General features: G+C 37.4%; 1 protein-coding gene and 1 long non-coding RNA gene across 12 annotated transcripts in view; one reads left to right on the top strand and one right to left on the bottom strand.

The window, feature by feature from the left end:
• The window catches only part of NTNG1 (netrin G1), a 497,227-nt gene that overhangs the window by 12,147 nt on the left and 472,579 nt on the right, over positions 1–12,501 (bottom strand). For 7 of the 11 annotated variants that reach the window (XM_051800381.1, XM_051800372.1, XM_051800440.1 and 4 more), the window contains one exon: positions 11,165–11,302. The exons of the other annotated variants lie outside the window; for them this stretch is intronic. In XM_051800381.1, coding sequence (XP_051656341.1) covers positions 11,165–11,302 — 138 coding nt within the window. The remainder of the gene's footprint in view (positions 1–11,164; positions 11,303–12,501) is intronic. 11 annotated transcript variants of the gene reach the window in all.
• LOC127477058 (uncharacterized) overlaps positions 9,224–12,501 on the top strand; it is a 32,056-nt gene continuing 28,778 nt past the window's right edge. Inside the window, exons 1-3 of the long non-coding RNA XR_007906832.1 lie at positions 9,224–9,637; positions 10,084–10,148; positions 11,266–11,398. This is a non-coding gene — a long non-coding RNA (uncharacterized LOC127477058). The remainder of the gene's footprint in view (positions 9,638–10,083; positions 10,149–11,265; positions 11,399–12,501) is intronic.

The following is a 12,501-nucleotide window of genomic DNA, read 5'->3' as shown; positions in this document are numbered from 1 at the left end:
AAGATTTAAAAGGCTCTAATTATTTATTTATCTTTTCAAAAGTGACGCTTTGGTAAGTACGCAGGTAGAATTCATAATTCGTTATTACACACTGACCAAAACAAATGAAGAATGCATACAGGTAACCTACATATTTTTCAAAATATTAATTTGCAGGCTACTACTGTTAAGTTATTGGAATAGTAACAGAATTGCACTAGTCTAATTTAATCAACCTTAAAGTTTTGCCACAATGTAGAAAAACATCTGAATAACAATAGACCTGGCTTAGACTTAGAAAAAGAGCGCACGGCATGTGTTTGTTACGGTTAATGTCTGAAAAGTTCTTTCTTACATGCAAGTGAGCTTAAAGATAATGTTTCTAACCATAGATGTTGATAGTGCTTGCTATGAAAAACTGTTAAGATAATTCAGGATATTAAAAAGTCCAGAGTTGAAAGACTCTGGTGAGTAAGAGCTGTTTCCCTCTGAGCTTTATATGGTTCTTGCATTACTTTTGACATGCTGATTAACGTACTTAAATTTCTGTTTATCAATTGTAATGCACAAAGTTGTTAAAATTTAATTATTAATGAAGACTGAAATAACCTGGGATCCTTGAGGAATAGATAACTGACAAATGTGATTTCACTTCAAAGTACTTTCTTTATATTAGTTAAAATTATTTTTTCCAATTTTTAGTTTGTCGAGTCATTCCAGAGTTGAAAAATATCAAATATATCTCCATTAATCTAGACCAAATAAATCGCTCTAACATAAATTACTCTAATCATGCTAGATATTTATTATTATTTATATATATATTTTTATATATATATTTACATATATAATCATACTCTATAATGCTATATATCTAAAGATATATTATATCAATATCCTTAAATTTAATGATGGATAGAACTAATTGTATTACTCAAAAAGTCTTCTACCTGCACTTAAGACTGAGAAGCCAAGCCCTTGGCCATTTTCTCATGTTCCTGAGCAGCTGTGCATATAGCAATGTTACAAACTCATATGCTCACCTCTGGTTTAGAGAGGGGAGGGTCACACAGGAAATACTCAATTTTTATGAAAATGTACTTTTAGTATGTTGTATATTCCTTTAAAACATAACGTCTGACTATATTTCTTTGTAGAACTCTCAGAGAAAAAGGAAACAAATTTCTGCTAAATAGAATTGGGATGATTAAGCTGTATTTCCTGACAAGTTTATCTCATGGAGCCCAGTGCTGTCCTCTGCCCCGGGCAACCCCCTGCCTCACATGCTTGTCCTTCTCTTTCAGCAGCCTTGGCAGTGATGGCAATGGAAGTCTGACTTAGTGGATCTCAAGGCCTTGAGAACTGTTTGTATTCCTCTCCATTGCCTCCTATGGCGGGAGGAGGTGTTTGCCTGTGTAGTGCCAGCTGATGGCTGCATGTGATAATGGAGGACAAGAAAAGGCTGGAATTCTGGCTGTAAATGCCAGCCAGCACATAAGGCCAAACTCTGATAGATTTGCCGTTTTGGGCAGCAGTGACTCCAGCATGGCTCCTGCTCAGGTTTGAAACACACATCCAGTGAAGTGAGAGTGAGAGGAGGGTGAAAGGCAAAGATTTTATGCTGCCTTTGTGAGATGGCATTTCTGGAGTGGTAACATGGCAGAGCTGAGTGGGATGCTAGTTTTCTGAGGACTGCAAGAAAGCTACGGAATGAGTAGCTGTTTAGCTAAAACAGAAGGAGGAGTGCTAAAGGGAAGTGCTTGGAACTGGAACAGAGGAATTTGGGCTAAAGCCAGGATGGGTGGGAGGAGGTGAAGGAGGTGCTCAACACATCTTAGCTGGCTCCAAGTTTTGTATTTGCAAAACAGTCAAGGTCTTCTGATGGTGCAGTGCAGTGTGGGCTGCAGCATCATTGCTAAGTTGTCATGTTGCCACTGAATAAAGGAGAAGATATAACTGGAGTACACTTCTCTAAGCATCTTTTCAGTTGTGTTTTAAATCAGTAACAGTTTTGCATGAACTAGCAAAGCTCTCAGGTCATTGCAGAAAAATTGTTGCAGTATATGGCTTTACTTTGATGGGTGGTGTAAATCTTGACCCAAATTTTCAAACCTTTGCAGAAGTTATGCAGTGTACGTGCAGACTCATGTTCCTCCCCAGCCGTGTACTGAATGGCACACGTGCATACGTAATTTGAGGCATTTCAAAATATCTGGCTCAATTTTTGAGACATTTGTGTGGCAATACACTATTGTAACCTGTCTATAAAGATATGTGGGATAGGACGCTCTTTCTGAGAACTGAAGCCTCCTTGCAGAGAGCTGTGCTTTGCTGCATAATGTCAACATAACAGAGCTGATTTAAGGATGCTATGTTTGCCCTCAATATTAATTTCCTTGCCCTAATGGCCTCAGTTTATATCTCATTGTGGGATTCTCCAGTTCTTGAAATCAGTAGGAAGCAAGCCAGATTTTTGAATCTTGTGAGAATCAAGGAGAATCTTCTTCTCCTTGGATGCTACTAAGTGCTTATTGCCTCATGATCAAAATGCAGCTTTAGCTCTTTAAAGAAACAACTACATGTGGTGAAACTCTCTTTACTCTCCTTGGAAATATAATTCTAAACTCTTCAAAGTAAGAGTCCTGTTTCAAGGATCTTTTGGCTTAAAAAGGAACTTCAATTCCCATTTAAAGTATGTGTAACATTCAGAGCTCAGTGATGCAGCATCTCATTAGCAGAACACCCTGTTGAACTGTCTCCTATGGATTGCTATTTCTATACTGAGGACACTGGAGTTGTTTGTTCCTCCTGCACTTGTCAGCATAGATGGGGACTGGTTAGTGTACATGGGTAACAAACCTGGTAGCTCTTTATTTTAGCCCCTGTGTACCCCTGATCTATAGCTGCTTGGTGCTATTTCTTAAGGCTTAGTTAAATATCTATTCCAGTGATGATGCCATTGACTGTAGTTCAACATGAGAGAACAACAGTTTCTAATCAACAAAACTATCTCAAAATCGTGCAGGGTTGAAAGAAATTGAAAGAACAATGCTGTTAATATTTTACATCATGGTACTTTTGTATGGGCTATCAGTTCCCTCTAAATTTATACTGACTGAAATATTACAGAATCACAGAATATGAAAGTATTTGCTTTCATAGCTGTTATTCATATGAATAGCTTGACTAAAATTTGTGCCGTAAAGGGTAGTAGTCAAAGATCTGACAAAAAGCTGGACTGACATTTTTAAGATCAAGCTTTTGTTCCTGATTTTGTCATACCATGTTCCTTGTCAAAATCTGTACTTGCATGCTTAACTTGAAGATATATTTGTAGTTACTGGAAGGGTTAGTCCATGTCTCAGGGGTATGGATCTAGAGGAAGAGAAGATGATCATGTAGACACTTATTAGAAAGAAATTAAAGGAGCTAAAGGGGTAGAATGCTTGCAGATGATTTGGTGAGCTTGTTGTATTAGAAGTGCAAAATGAGTATCAAAAAAAGGACTATTTAAAAGGATTATTATAAAAATTACATTGTTAACAGCAGAGTAAAAGAACTTTATAAGAAAATACATTTACAAAGGGTAAATATTGCTGTCATTGTGAATCGCAAGATCTCTTGGGAGAGTTGTATTTGCACATGTGTAAAGGAACTGAAAACAATAAATACTGAAGCCCTAATAATCAGCATGTGCTGGTGTCAGCAATGCCATCGGTTGCATCAGTGCCAAGATAGGAAGCATGGGCTATCTTTATTTGCCTCAGGTCAGTAGTTTTTATCTGCAGTTAAGTAGGATGGAGAGTACTTTACTTACTCCTTAATGGTCCTTTTAAGGCCCCTTCATAAAAACATCTCATCTAGGTGTGTCTGTGGTGCTACTGAATCTCTTTATTCTGTCCTCATAAAAACGCAGTGAGCAGGCAAATTACATAGAAGTTATGGCCACTGAGCAGGCTTAAAAGAAAAGCATGACAGATTTTTCAGAGGAAAAGCAGTCCTGCTCATCACTGTTCAAATGAACATTTAATAATTCATAACAACTGAGTTATAAGTTTCCCCTTCAATACGTTTCCAAATGTGAATAGATTAAATGGTAATTGCTATCAAGCTTTATGTTCTATTTCATGTACCTAATAAAAGTTTATCTAGTGGAGCTTACTTTGTATCTTTTTGATCTATTCCTAACTGACTGCAATATACTCTATTAAAATATTTATCATTGTGCTATCAAATATTAACCATTTTTAAATCATCTGACTAAAGAAAACAAATAATGTTACTTGCTTAAGTTTTCATGAATTTCCTAATATTTAGTTGTTCAGAACTCTCCCATGATATAGCACCAAAAATACCAAAGACCCTAGAATTGTATTCATTCTTTTAAAATTGGGTTGTTTTGAAATGCACTCTGCTCACATCCATCACTGCTGTCCGTTTTGGCTCTGCATGCAGAATCCTAGTTTTGTCGTCTGTAAAACGTTATGATTCTGCTTCAGTACAAGAGAATCTTAGAGAGTAGTTGGTTTTTCTATAGGTTAGTACAGAACACTTTTAAGGAAAACATTCTTAGGAAGTTTCCTTAATTATCCACCTGCTCATCCACCTGAAATTATGTGGCTTTGTCAGGTAAAAATACCAGCAACTTCCTAGGCTATGTCAATGAAGTAATGGTGGAAAGAGGAGAATACTTATCCCCCAGATGTGCTACAGCTGCAGGGCAGCCCAGCCTGATTGCCAGGGCTGCGTTGCTCCCCAGCTGAGCAGGTTATGCTCTCCCAGGGTGCCCCTGCTTGTTCAACCCATTGCTGATTCATATCACAGAACAAACACAGCAGAAAACTATTCTTTTTTTGGTTAGCGTCCTGCTGAGTTAGATCTGAAATCGTTCAATGAAAGGTCAAACAAGTGCCTGAGAGATTGCTGGGGGTGTGGGACTAAATAGTAGGGAATTGGGAGAAGAGGGATTGCAGCACTTGCAATTAGAGCAGTTTAGACAGCCATGAAATAGCAGCTTTGAAGCTGACACCTGGGCAAGATCAAGAGGCGAACACCCTCTTTGCTCCAATCCAATCCCTCACCTTGCAGGGGAAAAATTGTTCTATTAAAGGTCAGGTGTATAAATGGTGCTACTGAACCATTTCTTTTCACTTTGGAGAAAGCAAGTCTGATCACCAGGTTATCAGAGTAAATCTCCTGAAGAGCTGCAGTCTGTTAAGAGCCTGGTGCCTCTCAATAACACGGTAACTATGCTAACTAGCCCCCTTTTCTGAGCCTCACTCTCTGCTTATGACCTATTATTTCCTTTGGCTTCTCTGCACACAGGTATTACCTAATTCACAATCCCCATCCTGTTCAGAGAGGCCTCCCAGCACAGACACGCTGAGATAACGTTCTTGAGCTCTCACCAATGCCCCTCTAATCTATTGCTTCTGCAGTTTCTTCCACTTCCACAATATCTCATACACGTTGTAGGCAGTGGTGCTAAAAGCAGATTGAGACATGATCCCCAACTGAGACATGCTACAGTAATTATGTAGATCTGTATGATAACTATCTAGAGAGAGCATCCTGTGTTTTCATCTTCTCCTCTGTGCTCTTCATAGAGGAAAGGTGCCTCACTTAATCATTTCTGTTAATATACAGTGTTTGTGTTCTGACATGTTTACCCTGAATAAAAAATATCCTCTCCCAAGGGAGATATCAACCTTCTTTTCCTCCTTCAAATCCAGTATCTCATGAAAAAATAATACCATTCCATGATAATCATACTTTGGTGCACAATTTTCTATGTATCCCAGTATCTGTATGGTTATTCTGTGGGTTGTGTATTTTAGAAAGAATGCATTAATAAAAACATTCACATTGTCTTTTCTCAGGTTTAAAAGACCCAGGATATGAGGATGGCATTACACCTGTAAGTCATCAGCATGCTTCCCCTGAGGCAAGTGGAATCACTGCTCTGCATCATCTGAGGATCAGGACTGATAATGCTGTAATTTTGTTTGTAGTCTTGCCTTGCTTGTCTTACATCTGTAAACCATATTTTGCCTTGAGTTGCAGCAGTGGGATTCTGGATTGATTTAAGGAGAATTATTCTGGATTTGAATTTGGAGCCATTTGAAAGAGAGTCTGTTACTCTTGCATCCAAACCCCTGTACATACGCACAGTTTGTTTAGTCTGCATAACAGTCATGTAAGATAGGTATTGTGAAATCAGTATTTCATGTATAAGGACCATGGGCAGGTTGTTCCTTGGGGACAGCAATGTTCAGCCCCAACAGAGCTTTATCTTTTTCAATGAATTCTTTCTCTGTTTTACTTCCCTCCAGCTCCAAGCACAGCAGTGTGCTTATTGGTACCAGTCCTGGCACCAAAACACACCAGAACTGAAAGTGTACATAGCACCTGTGCAAGGGGGAAATCCCCCTGTATCCTGACCAGCTAAAAGCATTAAAACTGCTATTGGTAAAAAAGATGTAAAAAGATATAAAAATATATAGATGGCTCCCCACACAGGTGGTTGCAATGGTGAACTGGGAAGCAGGGCATCCTGGTTCTGAATTTCTATTTCTTTTTTTTTTGTATTTTTTCCCAGGCACAACTTCAATGTGTAGGTATTGGAGGACTCATCAGATTCATCTGAGTACAAACATGTATAAAAATCACTAACCTTCAATGAGGAGACAATTGCATTTATATATTTAACCTGTTTAGAAAGAAGTGCATGATGTATTTTTTTTTAAATGTTGTTTTTTTAACAAATAGGTGGTATATATCTTTTCTTCTTTTCTTGCTGATTGGTAAACACAATCTTCCAAAAGCAAAGGTTAATTTAAGTTCCGGGTTTACAATTTCAAGTTTGATTTTCTTTGGCAATTCAATCTGCATGACGATTTTGATCAAATGCCTCAGCTTATAACATTTGTAACACATGATAAAATCCACCCCAAAAAAGCTCATATTTAAATAATCATGTAATAAGTTGAAGGCACACTGTGACAGAACATGAATTATCTAACAGGCTGCAGACTAACACCAGTTTAGTCTGGAAGACAGATACAAGCACTGAGTGCAGTTTTAGCATTGAAGATAAGAGTGTAATCCTTTGCCTGTTTCTATTTAAAATCAATGAAAAAGGGTAAAAAGATAAATTGTTCAGAGCTTGATATAAGGCATGTGGCTGAAAACTCATTCGCTAATTGTTTAAAATTTGCACCATTGAAGGAAAATGATTTAAAACAGAGGTTCACAATCAGGTGCACACTACCATTGGTAACTCTTCTACTCGCTCTAGGCCTTTGTAGTGCTGTGGGTTCAATGTCTTTATTTAGTCTTTGACTGCATGAAGGGAGATAGGGAATAATATTAATCATTGAACCTTCCCTCACCTTTCCCTTGTGAGGTGATCATGACTAATGAAAATCTGAGCTATGCTGGTAAACTGATATTGGCGAAAGAGTCGCTTTTTCTTTGCCTGATTGGATAAATATGCAGCTGGTTTTGGAATCAATTCTTCTGTGAGTGAAATTAAAAGGTGTTACTTTAAAATGCTCCTGTATATATGCAACAGAATTTAGTCACCAGAAATGTTATGGCCAATAAATACAAAAGATGCAAGACTGTAAGCAGTAAACGTAGAAAATCAAGTGAATGCTCCTGCTTAATATTTTGGCTTCATCCATTTTTTAAAAGCTCCGGTGGTGGTTCTGTGTGTAAATGTTTCTACCTTTTGATACAGATTCCTTTTATCACAAAGCACTACGTTCAGTTTAAGACTGGTCCAAAACAACTGTAGTTGCTGGTTAAATTTCTTGCCAGGCTTGAAGCTTTTAATTATGTTCTTATGTTCATTTTTAAAGGAAATAGTTTAATTTCTATAAAACGGAAAAATCAAATATAGCTGTGTATTTTCTCATGTTCCAGGAATTCTAAAAGGGTTTCAAGACCAGACTGTTCTGTTCTTAACTCATTCCCTGTGCTTTGATCTATGTATGCATGCTGGTGAGAAAACCATTGTGGGTGCCTGGCAGGGAGGCCCCCAGCACTTCCCCGCACACACAGCGCCTGCAGCATCCACGGTTCTGGGGGAGGGCTGAGAAGTAGCACAAGGCACAGTTGCATCTATTGTACCTCTTTTTCTGAGGGCAACAAACCTTCCTGTACCAACCAGACCCTGCTGACCGCTACCCCTATGCAGCACAAACCCCGAATGCAAGAAGATAACAGCTGTTATCACAGTGCTTTTTATCTGGGAGGCAAAGTCTAAAATTGCATCTGACCTCTGTGTGCACAGAGACGCCAAGTGATGAGAGCTCTGCCTAGATCCTCAGAGGTTTTAGATTAGATCAGTAAGAGTGAGGTACCTAAATTAATAGTTCTGGGGATAATAGCTTCTGTGTCTTCTACCCATGTGTGGTACAAAGTAGACTCCAAACTGCAATTTATCAAATGATATATTGTGGGCCTTAGAAAACACAACAGGACTTTTGTGTTGGTTTTTTTTTTCCCTAATGGGTTTACTAATATATAAAATTACAACACTCCATTTACTTATAGAATCATACAAGTAATTAAACTAGCTATAGTATAGATTTAACTTATTTATCTACAAGTCAAGCTTCTGATTGCCCTAGGTCAATGGTTTTTATCAACAAAACTCCGTAATAATAGATTTTCTTAATAATGCCAATAGGGTATGTATAACAAAAAATATACAAACACATCTGTCTGTTAAGTGTGTGTGTATGTATCAGTCTTTGCATAAATACATTTCTATACAGCACAGGCTCAGGGAAAAACAGATCAAACAAACATGTTATGTGTCTAGAGAAATAATAATTTTGAGCTTGGCTAAGGCAACAGAATGAGTTCTTATTTTTCTTGAATATTGGGGTCTGCTTGCTTGCCCAGTCATTTGTTTAGATTTCAGTGGAAAAATAGTAATACATACTAGAAAATTAAATTAATTGGAATTCTGTTCCTCCATGATAAGACTTGAAATGAGATTTAAATCAGCGTGCACTTGGTAAAACGTGGCAATTTGATGTCTGTTCCATAAAACTGACAACCGCATCTAGTTGTTTTTCTTCTGAATTTGATCAGATAATTTGGTCAAAACTTGGAGAATATCTAAAAGTTACACAATCAGACAGATTTGTTCAGAAAATTACAACATAGTGAGGGAAACTCAATTAGTTTTGTCAGCAAATATAAAGGTACTAGCTTGAACTTCCAGAAACTGTCCAAAGCTTTTACAAATACTCTTGATTTAGCTAAATCAAGCTAATTATATGTTGGGCTCAAAAAATCCTCATTAAAACAACATTAATGTCCAAATGTCATAATGTCCAAACCTGAAAAGATAGGAAATACTGCAATTAGTAAGCAATTGCTCTGACAAACTGGTGTGTACATATATATATATATTTTTAATCATATGACTGTAAAATTTGCTCCACAACCTTCCAGATGTGTTCAATACCTCAGTTACTTAATATCTTTTTTAGACCCACTGTATGGACATGGTGTTTACTTTATTCAAATTCTACTGCAGAGAACCATATTGATTTCTTTTTTCATTTTTTTCCCCTATAGTTCCTGTCACTGCAATATTTCAATGCTTCACAAACTAATGTTTTCTTTGCCAGTACCAAAGGTAAGGTACAGGGTGGTGACAACCTTCTTCTGCATAAGGGGTGCAAGGCAGAGGGAGACCCTATGACTTCTGTGTGCTTTGTTTGGGAGATACCTAGGATCTGATTTGGCAAAAAATTAATAATAGAGAACTTTGAGACTTGAAACACTACTTCACCTGCTCTCTGCTGCATCTCTAAGTGCCCAATAATTTTGTGAATCAAAACTCAAGTACAGGCATCTGGAAAATGAGAATACAATTAACAACCATGTGTGAAAAGTATGGTTGAAATGACCTGCCAAACATAAAGAGGAGGTTTCTGGCAGAAGCTGAAGAAGTAAAATTTTCTCAGGTAGCACTGAATAGTGTTGCCCACGCAAATGTCCTTTTTCTTCATATACTCTCTTTAATGCTAATCGGTTAATTATCACAATCTTTCCTGAAACTATTTATGGTTTTCTTTCCAGATAGATTTGTTGTCACAAGTCCAGCTTTTCTACTTCAGAGGCACTCATCACTTGGAGAGGCAGCGGTAATCTCTAGCTTTACTCTTTGTTTGTTTCTTTTTAATTTATGATATAAGATTTGTATTTGTTTTAGAGTGTTTAGAGCATTTGTATGGCTACTGACCAATTTTATAATATTTGGCTAATTGGTGTCAGTAATTACAATTTCTGTGTTTCTCAGTCTTAAGAATCACAAGCAAGCTCTTGTAGAAATATGTCTTTAATGTGTGTGTGTAAGAATGGAGAAAGGCAATGAGAAAACGTGAAGGAAACACATAAGAGGACTCTCCAGAGCTTCTGGAAGTAGATGATCAAAACAGTTATAAAAAAAATGTTAAGAATTTACCACAAACAAAATTTGCAATAAAGGTCTAATCCTCTATATGTTGAAGTGGTATTTCCACTCATCTGTTTATAAGACCTGTAAACCAAAAGAGAAGCTAAATATATAACTAAGCATTGAAACAACATCTGCCCAAGCACCACTCAAGAAAAATTTCAGCTCTTCTTTTTAAGGATGTTAAGTATACCTCCATTTTTTTCAACCTTTAGCTTTCATCTAGTTTTCACTAATTATTACAGGTAACGAGCCAGTGTTTTGCAGTTATTGTCCAGGGACAGTTTTAAGGTATGAAAGGTTAACTTATTCAAGAAGCTGAAGTTTAGGACAGAAAAAAAGTGAATGTGCAGAGAAATCACCTTTTATCTTTTAGGAAGAATTTTGAATTTGAAGTTAATATGCTGATGTTTTAGTATAAAAAACTTATTTCACAGTTGTCAAGACGTGTGTTTACATAGCTCAGTGGGAACTCCTTGAGGTGTTAGTGAGAGAGAGAGAAGACACTGAAAGTGCATTGAAATAAATGGATGGCACAGTCAGTGTCCTCAGCTGGGAGTTTCCCAAAAGGTTCAGGCATTATGGCATTCTTACAGCTCATAGAGCATTTTGCTCATTTTCTGCTCTTCAGTAGCTGCACATGATAGCACACAGACCCATAGGCAGCAAAGTTGCATGAGAGGGGCGACTCTCAGAGTTACTTACGTTGACAGCCCAAGCTGTGCCAGATATATCCCGGCAGACATTTATCACATTTAGGCCCTGATGTTCCCTCCTTACACTCACAAAATCCTCTGTCATTACAGCGATCATGGACTGAACCAAAAGGGTTACAATAACAGTCTGCAGAAACAAGACAACACATACACACTGGATTCAGGTCTACATGTGGTGATAATTCATTCAATACCAATAAAGGGTGCATTTCCAGTGCTAAAGGTAAAGGAAGACTGTCTATTATGGATATCTAGAGTAGTGAATATAACTACTACATGTCCATTTATTTGTTTGCATATGTCATTTCAGGAAGAGACGTTTTATGATGTGAAGAGAAAAAGTAAACAGAAAAGATATAGAGGCAGAAGATACCATGGGTCTTTGAGGATAAGTGATTGTAACAGATTCTCTTCTGGCAAAAATATTTTTGACAATTTAATGAACATTAGAAAAGTTTTGTATAGTATAGATATATCAATGTGCCATCAAGGTGAAAAGATTCACATTATTAAAATAGGCTTATCTGTGTTACTCAATATTTTCACAAGTGCTGAATGTCTTTACAGGGCTATATAAATGCACTTTACTTATTTCCAAGATAGTCTTCCTTTATGGTTTTGAGCAGTATAATAATTTTTGTGGATATTTACCATTAAGTTGGTGAGATTGTATTTATCAGTGACGTTAATAAACCTGTTACGTATTCCACAATGGAATGCTTGAGGTGAGCACCAATATACAGTAAAACTTATCAGAACTGGCTCTATGCTGCCATTTTAATTTCTCTCACCTCCCAGCGTGCAGATGGAAAATGCAGTGAGGCTCATTCCCTGCTGTATATTTTTCACATGTGTTCAGCTAATTAAAGAATAAGTAGGGAACCCATTTCCTCCCACAACACTTACTGTGTTGTTCATTTACAGCCCTTTTCTTCAATGTGATTACAATATCTGTGTTCAGCTTTCAGCTACCTGAACGAAGGCAAGACAGTAGCTGGCAGAGCTCATTTTTGGCACTCCTGTTCTTCAGCTTGGTTATTTATATATTTTTTTCCTCCCAAATGAAGGGCTGTATATGTATGTAGACCCATGTAGACCCAGAGTAACTTCCCTGTCAACTGAGACCACAGACACCTTTTGGCAGCATCTGATCTCTGCTGCTTCTTCAATCTGGGCAACCTGCTGGGAGTCTGGATTTATACGTCTGTGAATCGGTACTACTTTGATGACTACCTCTGGCAATTGTTCCCCAGCATTACGTTAAACCTCAATGATATCATAAATGACAAAAAGGAGTGGAACTCGGAAGTTACATATATATATATA

Source organism: Manacus candei, unplaced genomic scaffold (assembly GCF_025592945.1).
Source record: "Manacus candei isolate 608988 ecotype Guabito, Panama unplaced genomic scaffold, ASM2559294v1 h1tg000005l, whole genome shotgun sequence".
Lineage (NCBI taxonomy): Eukaryota > Metazoa > Chordata > Aves > Passeriformes > Pipridae > Manacus > Manacus candei.
This window is presented reverse-complemented; position numbering and strand designations above follow the sequence as displayed.